Source organism: Sceloporus occidentalis, unplaced genomic scaffold (genome assembly GCF_023333645.1).
Source record: "Sceloporus occidentalis isolate IW3139 unplaced genomic scaffold, rSceOcc1.0.p SCAF_5, whole genome shotgun sequence".
NCBI classification, from domain to species: domain Eukaryota; kingdom Metazoa; phylum Chordata; class Lepidosauria; order Squamata; family Phrynosomatidae; genus Sceloporus; species Sceloporus occidentalis.
Window position 1 is genome coordinate 142,259,130 of NW_028316985.1, and position 21,143 is coordinate 142,280,272.

At 36.9% G+C, this 21,143-nt stretch overlaps 1 protein-coding gene across 10 annotated transcripts in view; it reads left to right on the forward strand.

Annotated features, from left to right (window-relative positions):
- LRBA (LPS responsive beige-like anchor protein) overlaps positions 1-21,143 on the forward strand; it is a 430,053-nt gene that overhangs the window by 382,325 nt on the left and 26,585 nt on the right. For 7 of the 10 annotated variants that reach the window (XM_089525694.1, XM_089525697.1, XM_089525695.1 and 4 more), the window contains 3 exons: positions 10,582-10,671; positions 14,293-14,485; positions 19,244-19,306. In XM_089525694.1, coding sequence (XP_089381820.1) covers positions 10,582-10,671; positions 14,293-14,485; positions 19,244-19,306 — 346 coding nt within the window. The remainder of the gene's footprint in view (positions 1-10,581; positions 10,672-14,292; positions 14,486-19,243; positions 19,307-21,143) is intronic. The other 3 variants (XM_089525696.1, XM_089525699.1, XM_089525700.1) reach the window with 2 other exon arrangements.

Here is a 21,143-nt window from a genome sequence, read left to right on the forward strand (position 1 = left end):
CTCATTTCATCCTGTGGTGTATACATGTATGTCCTTTTTAGATCCTATCAGCTTCCCTGATGCTATCATATAGTGTCAGGAATATGTGGATGGTGAATAATATTGGTTGAAGTTTCTGAAATCAAATCATTCATTACAGTAATGAAAAAACAATCTATTTGCATAAAGAGTTCAGATTTTAAATATATTGTAGTAAGTGTGTATTGTTATTTAAATTAAATAGGAAAAACATGAAGTTAAACATTCCAGCTTCACAAATGTCTGGGGATACGTCTCTCCTAAACAATAAACAGATTTCACACCTTTCCCACATTTTACTAGACTTAGCGATGCTTAGTTTATACAACCCTAATTTTATGGCATCAGAAACAGATATACTGTCCTATCAAAAAGAGGGTGGGAGCTCTAAATCAGATAAAGGCAGTAGGGCCAGTGAATCATTCAGAAAAGCTAAACACAATCTCTGTTTGTTGTGTCTAAATTATTAAACACTTCAACATTTTCAGCCTTGTACAATTTTTGCTGCATGTTTGAGAAATGAAGTAAAGTAGTGATACAAAAAAGTGAGAATATTTTGAAAGTGTGAATAAAATGAAGAGAAGAATTTATTTACACACAACTCAGAAATGTTTTAGAAACAAATTATATTGGATGAATCACTGGCCAGAAGTGTGCTGCCCAGATGGCTTGCTTGACACACCACAGCACAGGAACTGTGTGTGAAAAGCTAAATAAATGTTAAGGATTAGTCTAGGTTTAATTGAAAACCTGCATTTAAAATACCATAAAACAGTACCAGACTTTTTTTTTTTAAAAAAAAGAACTTATCAAAACCAAACATATTGTTTTCATGGCCACCTGGAGTTTAGCTTGTCAGCAGTACTAGGCATGGGGCTCTGATCTCTGTTTCTGAAGCTTAGTGAAAAACAGGTCCACTGAAAAAGGTGAGGTATTTGTAAGAAAATATGTGTACTTTTTTTTAAAGGAGGGCCTCCTTTAGTCTTGGTCGTAAATTGGTTTGGTTTGGATAAGTATACTCAGAAGACCGCCTGTTATGTCTATATCTCTATCAACTATGAAACAACTGTAAGCACTTAAAAATAGAACCATGTTTCACATAGAAAGCATATTTTAGGACAAAATATCTCTGATTTCCAGTACTGTAATAGTAGACTGTTTGTTAATGACAGTCCATCCACTTCCACCTGGCAATTTCAGGTGTTTCTGTTTAAGCAATAATAATTTAAAGTAGATAAGTTCAGAGTGGTGTGATAATTTCTTTGGCCCAATTGTACTTATTATGAAAAGTGGGGTTCAGTTTACTCTGGCACATAACTATTCATAAAAATTAACTTGACTCTTCAAGCCAAAGGTCTTGTTAGTACAATAATTGAAGTAGATTGACGTTAGGGAAAATGTATTCACACACACACACACACACACACACACACACGGAATAAGGACAATATTTGTGGATGTCTTGCCTGTTCTAATATCTAGAGTTCAGTAGAATTTCCTCAGGTCTTGGAATTTCTATGCTGACTGCTTTCGTACTGCTGCTATCCAGAATTGTTAGCTGTGAATTGTGGCAGTACAGCCTGAATGATGGTATCATATTGTGTGAAAATAAATGTGATGGTTCCTAATCTCGTAATGAAATCTGTTCCCTTCCTAAAGTATTTGTACTCTTGCATGGATTACATCCAGTCATTCTTGATTTAAATTTTTTTGAATTCTTTGGCCATTTTCTCTTTGCTTCTTTGAAGTATTTGCAGGCTCGTTTTTCTTGTTCCACTTTATCTGCTTATTTCCAGTAGCCAGAGATTTAGGTGTTTTCAATGAGCACATCAATGCTCCAGACAGAGATACTGTTTGAAATTATCCATGAACCCAGTGCCTCTGAACATTATTGAGTGACATTTGTTTCTGTAGGTTGTGTCTGCTCTGACTAACTGGTTTATTTCAGATTGGCAGCTGGGATTACAATGTAGTAGATGGACAGTTTGCATGAATTTGAGATTGCATTGAAGCTACACTAGGCCTCAGTTTAATATGCCTGGAATGCACCAGCTCAGATTAGTGCAAGTTGAAAGCCTCTGAAGGGGGAAATAAATCCTTGTTTTTGCTAACTGTAATTACCTTTCTGTTTTAACTCATTGGCTGCAATGTAATTACATGGAACAGCTATTCTCATAATTAGGCTGGACAAAAGTATGTTTCCAAGCACCATATTCCCTTCTTGTGTAAGTCTATTTTTAAAGTATGATGGAGTTTTGTAGATTCCATGCTTAAACTTCAATCTTACTTGTCATTTGCTTTAGACTCCCCCCATTCAAAGAGCACATTGATAAAAATGGCAACGCCGTGAAATAATATCATATGCTTACATACTCAAATAATTTCCAGGCAGCTTTTTAAAGGGGGGGGGAGGGAGCAGCACAGAAGTTCATTAGATTCTGTACATGATCTTGGATAATTTAAGTATTTCAAATAAAAAATCCTTTATTACTAGGTTTTTCAAGTTGGCATCAGATTCTGTCTGTTCTCGGAAGCTAAGTAGAGTCAGACCTCATTAGTATTTGGATGGGAGACCAGATGTAGGCTGTATTTCAGAGGAAGGAACTGGCAAAATCACCTCTGAGTATCCTTTCCCTAAGAAACCCCTATGTAATTCATGAGGTCCCCATAAGTCCATAGGTAACTTGAAGACAAATACACACACATAGCTATAAGCATAAAGATTTCTAAAGTGCTTTCATTTGTTCCCACAGTCTAATTCTGATTCTTTTGGCTGTCAGCAAGTGGCTAAAAGAAAGCAATATTCCCAGTATTTTAAAATCAAATTTGTTCTGTATCTGTATCTGGCCATTTTATTTTCCATCCTGAATGCCAGTGCTTGAAGAAAGATTCCTCTGAAGTTTGATGATCCACTGTGTTTTTGCTTTCCACCTAAAGTAGAAAAATTCATAAACCAATTTATGTAAAATTATATTTACTTTGAGGTTGTATATATAGTTTATTCAGAAACAAATTTCACTGAATACAGTAGAAACTACTCTCAGAGAAGCACATGTGATTGCAGCTCTGGGTTTTTTCTCTCTCTCTTTTTCTCGATCCATCTATTTTAAAGTGTTGCCTGATATTTTACCAGGTTATCTGTTTTGCTTTATTATGCGGAGAAAGCAAACTCATTAAATTCAATCCAGAGTTGCACAAATAGTAGACTGCTTGGTGTAGCCGCATATCTTCCCTGTCTGTCACTTGTTCCTGAAGCCCCCAGCACTCCCAAAGGGCCAAGGGGACTCTCTTGAGCAGTGGCTGCTATGAAAAGGGAAGAACTACTAAATAAATAAATAAATAAATAAATAAATAAGGAAGGAAGGCATATTGCAGAAGTCGCCTTCCATTCTTCTTTTCAAGTATCTCAAGTTTGTTAAAATTCTTTTAGTTTTTTGTTGAGACTTAGAGTTGGAAAGTTCAATAATTCTGGACAGAGTTCTGTCTGGCCATAGTAATAATGACAATGATGATGATGATTGAGGAGGAGGAGGAGGAGGAGGAGATGTACAATTCAGTTACTCTGGGTTATCCTTATGCAATAGCTGTTCTCAGGAATAGAAGTCTTTACTAAAGAAGCAGTGAGATTAGAAACATCCTCAAAATCTTGTCACCAGTGCCTACCTTGTTCTGAACATCTGGGCATTAAGTGTGAGAAGAGAACTAATCTGGTGGGTTTCCCTTGGGGTTGAATTCAAAAGAAGGGTTGTCATTGCTCAGCAGGGGCATCATTAGCAGGGTGTGGGCAGGTGTATGGGGTGCACCAGGTGAGACTTTGAGGCAAGTGACACCATTGCTCCCCAGACATCTGCCTTTGGGCAGAAAGAACTGTAATGTTCACCTGCTTCCCTTTAAAATGCCGAAGAAACAGTTTGAGTGGGGGGAGGCTCAGTGGGAAGAGAAAAGAGAGGCCTCCAGTTCTTAAAAACATTTATTTTTTTAAAAAAATAATTTAATTTATTTTTATTTTTATTTAAATCACATTTTACCAAATTTTCACTTTAACTGCAAGAAAATGTATACACATTTAGGCTGTATACATAATATTGTAATTTAAAGATTTAATTTTACTTTTGCTAATTGTTTATATCACAAGTATTGTCAGTACATTCAGTGATGTATGGGAAGTATGATTTACAAGTAACATTAGTACAAAAAACACTACTAAGGATTCTGCATGGTGTGGTATGGGAGAAGGTCGGTGGGGGAGCTGACACCATGGGTAACTGCACTAGGTAACACCAACCCTAGTGATGCCACTGTTGTTCAGAAAAGTGTTCTCTTTGTTCCTTTTCATGTACAATCAACCAAGGAATAAATCCATTGTAACAGAGGTAACACTGTTATGAACACTGCCTGGTTTTTTTTTATTGTATTATCCATGCTCTCCAGGATTTTAGATAGAGATATTTATTTCTAATACCTAGCTGGATTTGAACCTTGGGGCCTTTTCCAGAGTGTATAGGGAGGCTCTTACAGAGCAGTTTTGAAAAGTGGTTAAGAAATCCCTTAAATAACTAAAATAATAATAAAAAGTTATTTATTTGCCACCTCTCTACAAAATGCAATCGAGGCAGCTTACAAGATTAAAAAGATACAATCCGAAACCTCAACCCACCCAATCTTAAAATAAAATTAAACAATGTAGAATTTAAAACATAAAGCATACTTAAAAACAATACAATAACTGTGGTGAAGTCAGAGGTCAGCAATTAGATTTTCCTTCTGATAGCCGGAGAACTATTCAGGAAAGGCCTGCTGGAAGAGATCCGTCTTTATAGCTTTCTTAAAGCTGCTTAGAGTGGTAATATGACGGATCTCGTCCAGCAGGCCATTCCACAGTCTGGGAGCTACAGCTGAAAAGGTCCTCTGGGAGGTCATGGACAGCCTTGTTTTACAAGGCTGTAACAGATTTTTCCGAGGATCTAAGTGTGCGGGGAGGATTATATGGAAGGAGGCAGTCCCAAAGATAGGTTGGACCCAAGCCATTTAGGGCTTTAAAGGTAATAACCAACACCTTGTACTGAGCAGCCAGTGGAGTGATCATAAGATCGGTATTATATGGTCTCTTCTGAATGTACTGGAGACCAATCTGGCTGCCATGTTCTGAACTAATTGAAGTTTCCAGACCAAGCTCGAGGGTAGCTCCATGTAGAGTGCATTGCAGAAATCAAGGTGTGAGGTTATACAGATGTATAACATGGGCTAAGGTTGATTTGGGGCTTTTAAAATTAAAAGCATCACATTGTAGTGGCCCTCAAATTGATTGTAATGCAGCTTTAGATCTGGTACAATATGCAGTTGGATGATCACATTTTGTCCTGACTGATGTATCAAGGTGGCCTTCAGAAGGCTCTCATAGAACACATTGCATTATTTCAGCTGTCACACTGGAATGGTTCTCAGCTGGTGATGCATGTTCCACACAAAAATAGCCTAGGCAGGAGGCAAGGTTTTAATAGTATATCATCATCAAATTACTAGTTTTATTTGGATTTTGGACATAGCAATAACATTTTTACTCAGTATTGTTACAGCTTTCAACTAATAATGCAATTATCATATTATCTTTCATTTGTACTTACTCCTAACAACACCAATGCAATTTTTATGTTCTTAAAACTTACCAGAAATGATAAATATAAGAATATAATAAATATAAGGACAGGAAGTTTGTAAGTATATGTGTTATTTTTGGTTCAATTGTTTTGTTTGTTTGCTTCTGATAGAATGATTGATGGGATGTAGGAAGTGACAGATTGAGATTTCCTGTCGTAATGAATATGCCTGCATTGTCTAAGAGTGGCTATAACTGGAGAATCAGCCAAGAATGGCAACCTCTTTCTGTCTTAATAACCATAACCTGGAAAATTTGGATGTACCTCTAGAATAGTCTATACCCTATTATTCCAACCCATTCCAATGCAATTCTGAATAGAGAAGTCACCAGTTATCAGACCAATCATTTAATCTCTCATATCTCATATCAATAGGAGTTCATCCTCCTATTTATATGTTAAAGTAGCTAGGTTTCCTTCTGTAAAAAAGAAAAGAAGGGGAAAAGCTTCTTAAAGCAACAACTAAACTGCTACTCCAAGCCCTGTCTTGGTTGTTCTTAGCAATGGGACTGCCATGGTTCATTTTGAAAATTTAGGCCAGATTGCCCTATGGAAAGACATCATCTCAAGCCTTGCTTATTTGGTTTTTTTTTTTTTTAAGTTTTTTTTTAAAGGGGGGAAATTACTTGTATGCTTCCACCAAAGTGCTGTGACTTTCATCTGGTCTCCAAAATTCATGGAGGGAGGGATGAATGGTCCCACAAAGGTGAACTCTGCCCACCCTTGCTATGCCATTCATCTGAACCATATGAATGGAAATGTAGTGTTCTGTGATCCAGTTGTGTAACATCTGGCTGAAGGAAAAGGAATAGCTAAATCACAGATTATTTTCAGAGCCAACAGAAACCATTATTTAAATATAAGTACCGTAGTATGAGCGGAAAGCAAGGAAAACCTTAAGCATTTCCTTCCCTTTGTTCTTATGCTAATCTGTTTGCTTGCAATGGCGTCATGTTTCAATTGATCCTCCCCTCCCCACACTTGTCTGCCATTCCTGCAGTTCCATGTGATGCAGTGGAGACTGTTTTGCTTGGATCCAGGTTTGAATCCTGCTCAGCCAGGATGCAGCCTTATTGGGTTAGTTTAAACCTAACACTTCCTCTCAGCCTTATCTGCCTTGCAGAGATTGTTGTATACCAGACAAAGATCTGGGGAACATGCTGTGAACTCTGAGATGGTGGGAGATACATCTTTAATTGGCTAAACAGGAATTAACTGTACGTAATAGTTTTTAGTTTTAGAACTCTTTTTAGTTTTGTGCACTCATTTACTTGAAGCTGAGAGCATTCAGAACTTACAGTGTTACAGAGAAAGCTGCCATATTATTGTGGACCAGCTAAATTATGTGTAGGTGTATAAATCAGATGCATACATTAATAATTAAGTTATTTATGTTATGTGGTGATGGATTAACATAGCTTTAAGTAACTTCCTTGGACACATATAATGTTTGTAATCATTGCATTTGAGTTGTCTTAATCATGCTAGTTATTTTGGGTTTGTTTTTGTTTTTTTACTAAGAAAGTCAGTATTCCATTCCTTTCCTCATTTTGTCTTTTACTTCCCCCTCTACCTCCTTCTCATTCTGTTTTATAGTTCTTTTCAGACATAAACATAGAGGGGAAGCAATTTTGATTTCATTTCTGAGTGGTGCTGCAAAGAAAAGTAACAAACATCTGTTTTTGCTTTAACTGCATCCATATGTTCAGACTCTCTAATACACGTCTCCTGGAGAAATTTACAGCCCCATTTGGTGGGTACTGCATACTGTTGAATTAACTTTTTTCACAGTTAAAACAGAGCAGAGTTTAATTTGTGCCAGGGCTCTACAAGGATCAGCCCTGGTTGCTGTTTATTTTTATAAAAAATACTAGAATTCAATCCTGGAACATGTGAAATAACTTTTAAAATTGTTCCTGAGCATGTGCAGGGTTTCTCACCCCCCATCTTTGCCGAGCAACTGAATACTCCCACATTATTTTTAGCAGTAAGGAGAGGACTTCCAAGTCCAGTGGCATGATTCTTAGGCAGTCCTCCCTTATGGCACATCTTTCTATATAAAAATTCAGTACTGGAATATTTAATAGTTTTAGAGGCTGCAGCTACACCTTAAATTCAAAATTAAAATTTGCCAAGTCTGCTTTTCTCCTGTCCTTTTATTACTTTCAAAAGATTGGGAAAACCAAATAGTGTGTGTGTGTGTGTGTGTGTGAAAGAAATAGAAAAGAGAGAGAGAGAGAGAATGAGAATATACGATAATTAGCAGGAATTATCAATATTTTACTATTTGTTTATTTGTTGACATTTTTTTTTCATTTTAACATGTAGAAAATGTTATATACAACATATATTTGTAATGTAACAATGGACTGTAAATGAATTCCATTGTCCATTCTGTTTTCTAGCATACTTTTACAGTATCTGGAATAATTAAGGAAAGACCCAAAGTCCTGTTGCTACTGAGAATAAACAGTGAAGAGGGCATTCTTGTTACTGAACTATTTCAGGGTTCAGAGTGTATTACTCAGTGAACTAAAATAATAAGATCATGAAGCAGAAAGATGTCATAAAAATGTTATTTTGCAAAGGATATGGTCCACATTAATGGTGTTATTTTTTTATGATGCTGTTGCTGCTGGGAAACAGTCAAATGCTTGATTTGATTGCAGAAATAGTGCAGTTTGAAACTGTTGTAACTGCCATGGCTCAGTACTATGGAATTTTGGGATTTGAGGTTTGTTTTTGGCACCAGAGGTCTTTAACAGAGAAGGCTCAATATCTCATAAAATATCATACCAACATGTGTGTGCAGTAATGAAGTTCAAGGCAGAGTACCTGTCTGTACAAGCTTTATTACAAAGCAAGGTATATAAAAATGTATAAGGACCATGTATCACCTCCACTCCCTCCACCCCAGTTTTTCTGTACATGCCAGTTTCTCCATGCCTGATTTTTTTTTCTTCTGCTAAGGCCAAAAAGTCTAAAAACCAATTCATAAAGCAAGGTTCCCAATCGTACACCATTTTCATTCATGATCAAATAAACCCTAGAAGCTCCCTTCGTACCGCCACACCTATCAGCCTAAGGAGGTCAGGCATACCACAGTGGGTGTAAAGATGGGTACATAGGAGCCTCAGCCCCTCACACTCTTGCTATTCCCTCCTTAATCATGTTTTAATAGGGCTAGTATGTCTCCCCCAAGCAAAACCGATCTCATTCACATCAGCATAGTTGTTAGATGCTGTATTAAAGCTAGTTCAACATATTCTTATTCTGGTGTTATTAAAATGCATTTCTCCATCAGTATTGCACATCACTGATCCATTGGGCACTGAGATGCACATAAACATAGTAGCAGCAGACATGAGGTCATTTGAACTAAACAGAGGAGGAGAGATGGTAAATGAACTCAGCACAGGTCTGCCATTTTCTTCTTTGTAACATTAATTTTGAGTTTGGTCTTCTGTACTAGGACAGCAGAAGAGGCTTCTATGTCCAAGTCTTAGTCCTTGTTTAAGCATACCATCACTGACTTGAATCCTGAGTGAAGTTATCTTAAAGAAGTTTAGATATCGTAGCAGATGGGCAGGAAAAAGAGGCTGGATCCTGTTTTTCCCCAAAAATGGGTTGAAAACCTACTGGCTGCATGACCAACTCCCAAGACTGGCTGAACGTCTGCTGCTACTATGCTTTCTGCACATTGGCCACTGGATACATCATGTAACAACTATGCGGGCATGAATGAGATCAGTTTTGCTTTGCGGGAGACAAACTAGCCTTATTAATCTATGCTTAAAGAGGGAATATCAAGTGTGTGAGGGGGCCAGGCTCCCATGGCACCATAAGCAGAAGGTTTTTTCAAAAGGCACAAATAACTACAAGGTGGAGAAAGGAATAGAATGCTTTCCTTCTGTGAACAACTTTACATTACTTTTAGAACTGACACCACTAACATTGTATATATTATATACCACTAGCATTATATATATTTGATTTATATCTTGTCCGTCATAAGAATTTGGCACATATTCCAGACAATAATTAACAAATATCTAAATATCTAAAATCATACAATGCACATATCTGGTAAAATACAATAAAACTGGCAATGCAAACAGGTAATTACTTACATCCTGAAATCTTGCACAAAGAAATATGTTTTTAACTAGAGATCTGGGTCTTGGTCCAGGGCTGTCCAAATGTGCTTTTTGATGTTGATTAAAGTGGTCGTTTAATTTTATCAGCTATCATTAATTGCCTTTTATTTCACTATTTGGAAAATGAAATGGTTTATAATATACTTAGATAGAACGGGATTTCTGTTAAACTAGAACTTATTTTGATCATTGTTTATTTTGAAGTTTTCCTCTTACTTTGGATTTGATGCTATTGATACTTGTTAATGACTGTGCTATATGTGTTTCATGCAAATCTGGTTAAAGATCTTTGTTGCCATTTTCTATTTTGAGATAATGTCCAGTGCCTATGATGAGACACTTAATTGTTTGTGTGAGTTTTCCTTAGTACCTGTAAAATATTAGCTTTTGTTGGCTGCCTGCACATGATGCGAGCAGAATGAGCCAGTTGAAGCAAGGAAAAAAATGGAGTCCATAAGGAGAGTTTCTGATTGTAATAGCTGGTCTCTGTTTAATATCACAGAGCAGAATGAAGTTTTGCAGTTTCTCATGGAAATAGCATCTAGAGTATTGAAAAGATTACCTCATGCTTAATACCTGTGCCAAGCATTTAGCCCCACAGTGTTCACATGAGCTTGATCTTCAAGATTTTTATTTTAAATATATATATATATCCAGAAGTGTGGAATGACATTTTCAGGTGACAGGTACAGTTCTATTGCCTGTAATTAGCACCTCTTAACATGCAAACCTGCCCATGTCTTTTCCAGGCTGTTGAAGCTCAAATCCGAAGTTTTGGACAGACTCCTTCCCAATTGCTTATAGAACCACATCCTCCAAGAAGCTCTGCTATGCAGGTGGTAAGTTAGGTGTTAGGTTAATGTTCTTTGAATCAACAGCTCTAGATTCTCTCTCTCTTAGTCTTTCTCCTTCTTTTCCTCCCTTTCTTTTTCACACAGAGATACTCCTTCTTGAACAGTGTATTTTATTAAATGACAAAAAAATAATAAGAATTTCACTCTAGACTTAAATGAATAAAGTCAGCTCTCTGTATCCACAGATTGTTTATCTGCAGTTTCAAGTATCCACAGCTTGAAAATATTTTTTAAAAAGTATAAATTTCAAATAGCAAACCTTGTTTTTACCATTTTACATAAGGGACACCATTTTACTATTCCATTGGATTTAATAGGATTTGAGCATCCATGGATTTCAGTATCCACGGGTGTCTTAAAATTAAACCCCAGCGGATAACAAGGGCCCACTGTATATTATGAAGTATAAAGCAGAGTTATGTTCAGACAGAAATTTATTAAAATGCAAAATTCTTGCAGTGTAGTTTTGAACAACAACAATGAACACCCATGATTTTGCAAAGCTTTAAAAACAAAGTCCATGGTCAGATACAAAAATTGTAAAATTCCCTTTTTGGTTCACAGCTTTTCCATACCTAGCTATGTGTTGCTCCCATTGCATTATTATTCAAGAATATATTTATTCATAAAAGCATAAGAGTACTGTATATAGCATAAGCATAGTATGTATTTTCAACATGCTATGAGAATTTAGAAGTCAACACAGAATAGGCTTCCAAATTGTTACTTTTTAAAAGATTCAAATGTGAAGAATGATTGACATATTCATCTAAAGTTATATCTAGACTGCACAGATTTGTGCAGGTTGGTGGTGTGATTTCGTTACTGCTTAGCAATTTTACCATTTTTCCATGGAAGCAGATGTGCTACTGACTTTGTATCTGCAAATGTCTTTGGAGGTTCTCATTTTTACTGTTCCCCAAAAAATGTTGTTGTTTTTAGCTCAGGTACCAGATGGTAAATTTTTATCAATAGAATTGAGATGCAGGTTTTCTAGATTTTTTAAAAAATGGCTTCCAGATGCATTAGCACATTGGTGTTTCCCATCACAAAAATCAAACATTTTAATGCCATAATGATTGGGTTATTCAGTAAAAGTTTCAGTGGTTTTTTTTCCTGGTTATGTGTGGAGAAGAAATTAAAGGCACCATGGGCTGTGTTAAGTGCACAAGCCATAATATGTACCAGGTGTAGTAATTAGCAGTCACATGAAGGCTGCCTATTTGTCTGGTTTGGCTGCTGTTGCTGTATCCCTTTGTGTTTTCACACCATCAGATAGCTGGATTTAATTGAGGCCACATCAGATGAGGCATTACTGACACCTTTAATTGAATGAGCATCCAGGGAGGATTAACTCATAATATTGATTGGCTTTTAGCCACTTGCTCAAAAGGGTGTCTGGGTAGCTTATTAGTTGTTTTTATTTACACCTTTATACAAAGACTGTAAATAGGAATTCATAGTGCAATATGTTTTTCTAAATACACCTAATAACTTTATTAAAAGGAGTGATAATAAATATGCAAATGTATTCAATTTTTTATACTTATGCATAGAAATATGGTAAATGAATAATTTTATACATGCAATTACTTGTGTGTACAGCTATTGGTACACTGCTGGTAATAACTAGACAAAAACTATTCGAATTCCATTAAGATACTAATTCTTTATTAAGAAATAGTTTTTTTCAGACATGGTCACATGTAATACTAATGGACAATGAAGCAAAAAATTCAGTGTTAAATCAGTCTTGTTCATCAAAATATCTTAAAAACATACCTGGCTTGAGATTTTACTTACCTTTACACAATAGCTGTATCAACAAAACATCACAAAATATGAGCTTTTAAAATGGTAAAGACATTAGATATTGGCTACCACCACAGGTGTTTACAAAACTATTTTGCATTTTGTGATTCCGTCCTCCAAATCATTACACATTTGAAGTTTCACAGATTTGATGATAATACTGTGTGAACATTAAAACGACAGTTTCCTTACCTACGTATTATTTAAAAAACATTTCAATGTAATTGTGAAATCTGGTACCAATATTATATGATACCTGTATTTTATTTGCTAGTCTGTTCCTCTTATTTAACCATTTTGTTTCGCTTGAGTCCTAGTTGCAAACATTGTAATGATATGCACTCAAATCAATCCTAAATGGATCCTAAATTCTCACAAGGAAAACTCAACCAGCAGAATACATCTGTTAGTAGAATGGAGGATACAATGTTCACTGATCCTGCACTCCCCCTGCATTGTTTTCACCCCTTCAAAAATCTCCTCTGGAGGCTTAAGGGACCAGCTAATGTTGCTGTTGTCTAAACCGGGAAGGGAGAATCAGTGGAAATTGTCTCCCCTCCCATTTCAACCACCTGGAGACTCATTTGAATGTTCTTTCCATTAACCAAAGGCAACTGGGAACCAAAGAATAATATTTGAAATATAATTGAGTGGTGACTAAGGCGGGTTACACACCGCCATTAAAGTACGCGCGGAGCGCGTACTAGGGTTAGGGAGGTGCGGTGCTTCCGCACCTCTCTAACCCTAATACACGCTCTGCGCGTAAAAAATGACGGTGGTCGTTCCAGACGGTCGCCGCCATGAGGACGTCACAGCCGCGCCGCCTCTATACGGGGCGGCGCGGACGTGACGTCCTTGCTCCGCACCAGGGCGCCTAGTGCACCCTTTGCGCAGACCAGGAAGGAGCTCTGTTTCGGAGCTCCTTCCTGGTTTACGGCGCCGCTTTGCGTCGCTGGGCGCAGCCTTCAGATGGCTGCGCCCAGTGAAGCAAGGGAGAAAGGGGCCAAGCGGCCCTTTTCTCCTTCTCCCTGCCGCCGCGGGGTGTCCTTGGGGCTTGAAGCCCCAAGGACACCCCTTTTCAGGCTGCAGGGAAACGGCGTTTTGCCGCTTCCCCGCAGCCTGAAAAGCGGCGGATCGGGGCCTCAGCGGCTGCCGTTCTAACAACTGAAGCCCCAATACACCGGGGAAAGGGGCGGGTACAGCCCGCCCCAAATGGGCGGTCTGTAACCCGCCTAAAATATGCATGCTGAATTTTGGATAAGAGCATTACAGTAATTCGGTAGTGATATTCCCTTAGTGTGTGTGTATGTATATATATATATATACATATATATATATATATATATAAAATGCATATTTAATTTTGTTTGTGTTTTTTTCTGTATAATTTGCCATGGATTTTATTCTTTCAGCTTTATCATAGTTTTTAAAACTATCTGGGAGGCTTCAGTTTGTTTATTTCTCTGCTCGGACTTGCTTTGGTGATCTCCCTTGGCTGATTTGAAAGCTAAAGCATTGCAAAACACAGGCAACTGGAAACACTATAATGAGACTACTGGTGGACTGCTACATGTCCCCTTTTTTCTTACTCTATAATGCAATTAAGCATGAACATCAAGATGTTCTCTAAAATGATAGTTTCCATGGGCCTGATTAAAAATATAGGCTTTGCAGCTGCTCTTGGTTCTTGCTTGTTTTAATTGGGTCTTCCTTCTCTTGTCCTGTCCTTTCTTTCCTGTCCTTTGCCTTTTCTTTTTCCCATGTGTTTGGGGTCTTGTTGTACCCACTCAACAGTATCTCCTCCTGCAGACTCCATTGATGTTCACAGACCAAGCTCAGCAAGATGTCATCATGGTCCTAAAATTTCCATCCAACTCCCCTGTAACACACGTAGCAGCCAATACCCAGCCTGGTCTGGTGAATCCTGCTGTGATTACTGTCACTGCTAACCGACTGTTTGCTGTGAATAAGTGGCACAATCTTCCTGGTAAGTATGGAAGTACTGGGAATCCATAAGTATTAATTCTCTCTCTGATATTGCGGGGAAAGAGAGAAGGTTTGTGCATGACATGATTATTTGTATGTTATTAATTGACTGAATCCTAAGAAACACAAGTAGTGGAAACATAAGTTGCAGAATTCACATAAAGAAGGTACAACAGATTTTTGTGACTTATGTTGAACACCCTATATTTCATCCCTCATAATTTCTCCAGAGTCCTTCATTCCTCAGTATTTTAGGATTGGATTTTAAGAAACACAAGTGGAATTGTAGTGGAACTCACCTAAAGAAAATGCATCAGATTTTGGTGATTTATGGTGAGACATACTGTACTTCATTTCTTATCATTTCTCAATAGTCCTTCAGTCCTCAGGATCAGTTTTTTGTGAATCATGGTACAATCGGCCCTTCTTATACACGGATTTTTTATACACGGATTTAAAGCATACACGGTTTGAAAATGTTCCAAAAAAGTATAAATTTACCTTGATGTTCCATTTTTTATTAGGGACACCATTTTGCTATGTCATTATACTTAATGGGACTTGAGCATACACGGATTTTGTTATACACGGGGGATCTTGGAACCAAACCCCAGCGTATAACAAGGATCCACTGTAGTAAGGAAGATTTAAAAGTCCCATTCTCTAACTGAAAGCATCACTTCCATCCTCTTGTGACCAAAGTTCCTTCCCCCCAAAATAATAATAATAATAATAATAATAATAATAATAATAATTTCAGAAGATTGGAGAACCATTGAGACATGGTGTGGGATGCTTTGTAGGGTATTGCAGCTGAAGGAAACTGACAGAAATCAGATGCATACCCTTCTCATATAAATGGAATGCCCTTGTTCTCAAAGAAAGATCTTTTTGAATCCAGTCTGATGCGATGATCTTCAGAATGTCAAACTAGAGCCTCATTTTCTGATAATCTGAATGAATTATATTTTGGGTTCCATTAATAGCACAAACATTACATTCTAATCATTGGCATTTATCACACTAGCAAGATCCCGTGGGAAAACGGGATTTAAACGAGAGTTAGAGAAAGCCCAGAAATGTCCGAAGTTTATCACACGACATCACTGTTAACATGAAATAACACGAAGTTAAATCAAAGTTAAACCGGAGAAAAACGGCAGCTTTTTACTTTTGGAAAATTCCAAAAGTAAAAAGGTGGTTTCTTCTCCGCTTCAACTTCTTGTCATTTTACTTTACCAGCCATTTGGTGTGATAAACTTCCTGAATTTGTGGGTTCTGTTTAAATTTGAATGTTTAAATCCCGTTTTTCCACGGGATCTCGCTGGTGTGATAAAGCTTTGTTATACAGCCATATAATGAAAGAATGGAATGGAAACACAACCATGTAGGTTACCTTTTTATAATAATAAACTGATGTAAGAAGTCTATAGAATCAATTATTTGTTCTTACATACTTGTCATAGGAAAAACACAACCTATTAATAGAAAATAGAAAATCACATGCAAAACCAAGTCCAGAGATTCAAACTGCAGGATGTGGAAGCAGCATTTTACCAGTTACCTAAAAATCTCTATAATAATTAATGTATAATAGAACATCATTCTATCAAGAATGAGATTGTAGAGGCAATAATAACAATAACAATAACAATATGTATTTATTTATATTTCCCCCCTCTCCCTGCGGATCGAGGCGGGATTACAAAAGCATAATAAAGCATACATTAACCCCTAACCCTCCCACCATTATAGATAATAAAATTTCTTTCTCTATGATGGTTAACATAATCAATAAATGGAAACCAATCAATTAAAAATGTCTTCATAGTGTTCATTTTTAAAGAACGTCTAATTTTACCAGTAAGTTTCTCCATAAGGGCAAGTAACTGAAACAAAGAGTATTAATTTTTTTGTGTTTTTTTCAGGCTATGTGACTATGTTCTAGAAGAGTTTCTTCCTGATGTTTCACCAGTATCTGGCTGGCGTCATTCTCTGAAGATGCCATCCACAGATGCTGGCAAAACGTCAGGAAGAAACTCTTCTAGAACATGGCCACATGACCTGAAAAACCCACAAAAAACTATGGAAGCTGGCCATGAAAGCCTTTGACTTCACAGTATTAATTTTTTTCATGTGAAACATGTTTGTTATCTTTTAGAAACAGTGAGAGTAAGCCCAATGATGGTGTAACTACTATTTTCCAACTAGTTATTTTTCTTGTTTCTGTAAAGATGTTTTGCCAGAATTTTTTAACTAAAGGGGTTAACAACCACATGGGGAAAAGTTAGCAGTATCATTACAATTTCTCCAGCATTTGAATGATATTTGATTATCTATGTAACCAAGTTTTACAGGTGCATTATTCCAACTAAAAATAGTTTTTAAGTTATGCTCTCTCAGAGGAGAGGAGTTTTGTAGAGAAGGCCACCAATTGTCCTCCATTTCAAAACCAAGTTCTTTCCCTCAACATTGTTTAACCCCACTCCCAAATGTTGTCATATATAGTATCTAATAAAACAGAATATAGTTTAGAAGTAAATCTATCTTATTTAGATTAGTTTTCCATTACATCAAAAGGAATTCACAGTGGCAGAGGACAGTTTACAGCCAGATTTACTTCAGGATGAGAGAAGCAAAACACTTGGTGTATGTGAAACCAAGATACAGGCATTCTACCCAGTTGAAGTTTCAGTTAAGATCAAGAGTTAGGATGTTGCCCAATAAATAAATCTTGTAAACTGTATAGTGCCTTCTTTAGAATATCTTTGTTTTTAATTGCCATGTTATGAGAAGCAGCATGGTGTACTGATTTGAATGTTAAACCAGAACGCAGGGAAACTAGGATTTGAATCCCTTATTTTCCATGAAACCTACTAGTGGGAGTGAACAAGTCACACTATTTCAACCTAAGAGGATGCCTCTGAATAGGGTTGCTTTCAGCCAGAGTTGACTTCAAGTCACTAACAACAACAGTATGAGAAATACAACTTAATAAAGTCTTGGCTGTAACATCTTTTATAACAGTTTTATGACCAGCAAGTACACTGAGGACAACTGGGAGGGTTTACATTTTTTGAAGGAACTTTTGAATTTGCAGCCTGAAATTCAGTTTTTGCAACCTGATAACTTCACTGCCAAACTTGTAGTAAGGATAGCAGAAATGGTCAAATTGCTGGAGTGCCCTTAATTTTCTACATTGGCTTTGGCTTATATTTCACTACTGAGTTTCAGCAAGCAGATACAACATTCTCTTTCTCTCCTGGTTACAAGATGGAATTTTTGTTTTAAGACTTCTTATTTCTTTTGTTCTCCGTAAATTTCTGGATCCTCTTTGTTTTTCTGTTTCTTGTATCAAAGGTTTTCAGCCAGCTTGCTACTCAATATACATACAATACAGATGACCATACATGTGTATTTTGCATGTGTTGAGTTGAGCAAGCTAATGGTGAGGAAAATTGCACCAAATATTCACACTCAGAAATCTGGAAATGATGGGAAATAGAAACATTTTACTTACCTCATGATTGTATACATACTTGGGCTTCTGATAAATGTCAGTCTGTATTTATTCTGTAGCTGATCTAATTCTCCTTCTTTAGCCTGTCTAGTTCATGCAGGTTATTTGTACTGTCTTAAGCCCTTTGTCTACCTCTTCTTGCTCCTTTATGCTATGCTATGCTGTGTCCTTTTTAAGAAGCAACAAGACAATGAAACAAAGCAATGTCCACTATTCTGAGTTGCCTGCTACTTATGTCCTTTCATTGCCACTGGCCTCTTGTCAATAATTCTTCTGTGCTTGCTATTCAATTCCTTTTTTTTAACTAACTAAATAATAATACACTGTTTACATGGTCTAGTAAAACTGTACAGCTACACCTATTTTATTTTGCTCTGTTGTCAGCTTGATCATTTTTTATTTTATTTTTTGCCAAATTCAGTATTACACCCAGGCTGGAAATTTACATTGTGTCATCATTTACTCACATTTTAGTACAACAGGACTTATGATTAACATAAGAAATGTGTAATCATTCCAGCTGTGCTGATTTTATAATAAGCACGTGCTTTGCAAGGTATATGTGAAAATGTGAGATATTTGCACATATGATTTTTATTATGTTAGTTTCCATTTCCAGTAGCTTTCATTGATATTTTGAAATTTTTTACCCACAAAACAAATATCTTTCGGGTACAAAAAGTATCCACACATTTACATAAAACCCTGCAGTCCAGAATGGTTTCTTGAAGTTCTTTTTCATGCATGCAGCATTCAGATCATGAATGAAATATTTAATGCTGTATGGATTAGAAATTCTCTTTGTCATATAAATAATAATAAGAAACTTGAATGAATCCTTTGTGCTGTGCTGTTCAAAAATATTTTTAAGACGGAAATAATATTTGCCATAGTCAGCAGATGGTTGTCACATTTTGTTTTCAGTGCTCTTTACCACTTAATTTTGTTTTGTTGCAACATGAGAGGCTGCCAGTCAAGCATCTGCTATAGCTTATGGCCGAGTTCTGGACTCTGTGATGAGGGTACACATTGAGAATAGCAATAATCTAAAATAAATGTAATGAGCAAGCACCTGGATGTTTTTTGTTTTGTTTTGTTTCATTGATAGTGTTTAATACATGGAAGAAATTAACACTGTTCCAGTGAAACAATGCCATGTAGTATTTGATTTATAGGATTTTCCTTGGTTTTAATGCCTGAAAATAACACAATTTTAAAAATCTTTCTTGTGCATTTTAGCTCATCAAGGTGCCGTACAGGACCAGCCATACCAGCTGCCAGTGGAAATCGATCCTCTCATAGGTCTGTCACTTCCTTCTCTCTTTGCGATTCATTAAGCCCTGTATGGTGGCCCTGAAGTGTAGATTACGGTTGTTTTTCACTTGCTGGTTGCTGGGAATGGAATTTTCCTGATAAACCATTTGCATGCAAATTGGAATGCAATGAGCTGTGGCTATGCTGGTATTTCATCAACTCCCCCTCATTGGTTTGCCTAATTTGAACAGGCCTAGGACGTGTGTCAGTGAAAATTAATATGGATGCCGTAATAATGTGTGATTGAGAATGCGCATGAAGTACTGTCAGGATAATATTGGGTCTTTTCATCACTCAGACTTGTTGATGAGCAAGAGCGAGGCATGTTATGATGAATGGGTGCACCAGTAATGCGATGGAGCTCCTTTACTGAAGAAATTTTCATAATAACAGTGGGATTCTTAACGGCACTGTGTTGTGAAAAATAAAACTGTGGTGCCAGAATTTCATCATTAAGGGAGATCAATCCTTTCTTCACAGTCCTGCTGTTCAGGCTGAGGGAATTAATGTGTAATTGCAGAGTAGTTCCAAAGCTGAAATATATAGTGCAGCTATTTTTAGTGTTAAGATATTAATATTCATTTTCCTAAGACATGGCAGACTTTAGGATCGCAATCATGAAAGCAGTAAGATTGTTTCACAGCTAGAAAAACACAAAATGCATTCTATTTGCATTGGTTTCTTATACTGTTCCAGTTTGTATTGCTAAGCAGTTAAGCTCTTTTTTTTAGGCATTTATGGTTTCACCATCTGATTCAATTCAACTTGCAAATTGATGTAGATCATAGTTTTGAAAGGCATTGTTTTGCAGATTTCTTATATAAAATTTGCTCATATTAAACTGTAGAAGGCCACAAAATTTTACTTGTGTAATTCTTCCAAAAATCATCTATTTCTTAAAAACATACCAGGTGACTGATTTTCAGTATTGACATACTGATGAAACATTATACAGTAGCTCTGCTATTTTGCTTACCTGTTTAACATTTTAAGCATAGGACTGTGGGACTCTCTGCCACAATAGTTAATAAAATTATTGCATTAAAATAATACTCCTATTACCACCAAATTAAACTTTCTGTAACTTACACAAACCCAGTAGTTTGGTGCTGGAGCATATGCATGGAATTGACACCATCACTAGAAATGTTACATAATGAATGAAAATAAATTGTCTGTTGGTCTAATCTGCTCTGCAGAAATAATGCAGCTTGACGCCACTTTAACTGCTGTGACTCAATGCTATGGAATCCCAGGATTTGTAGTTTGTTGTAGCACCAGAGGTCTCTGACAGCGAAACTTAAATCTCACAAAACTACAGATTCCAGAATTCCATAACATTGAGCCATGGCAGTTAAAGTGGTGTCAAACTGCATTATTTTTGCAGTCCAGATTAGATTTATTGTGTGTATATGTGACTTCCAAGGCTTTATTCACACTGCAGAAATAATGTCATTTGAAACCACTTTAACTGCCATGGCTCAATGCTGTAGAATTTTGTTGTGACACAAGAGCTCTCTGAGAGAGAAAGCTAAATTTCTTCTTCGTGGTCTCTGTGAATCATACAAATGGGTTTCACTGCGCCTGCGCAGTGCTGTTCGGAAACTTCTGGAATCACTGGGCAAAGTTTACTTTGCAACATATAGAAACTTTTTGGCGGTAACTCTGCCCACCCGTTATAAGGCCCCTGCCTTCCCGCTCTTTTCCTCAGTTCCTTTTTTCCGCCGCGTTAGCTGCTTCAGGGAACTTTCGCTTGCTTTGCTTGCTTGGAATCACTTTCGCTTTTGACCTCGGACCGTCTCTTGACCATTCTCTTTCTCCCGCC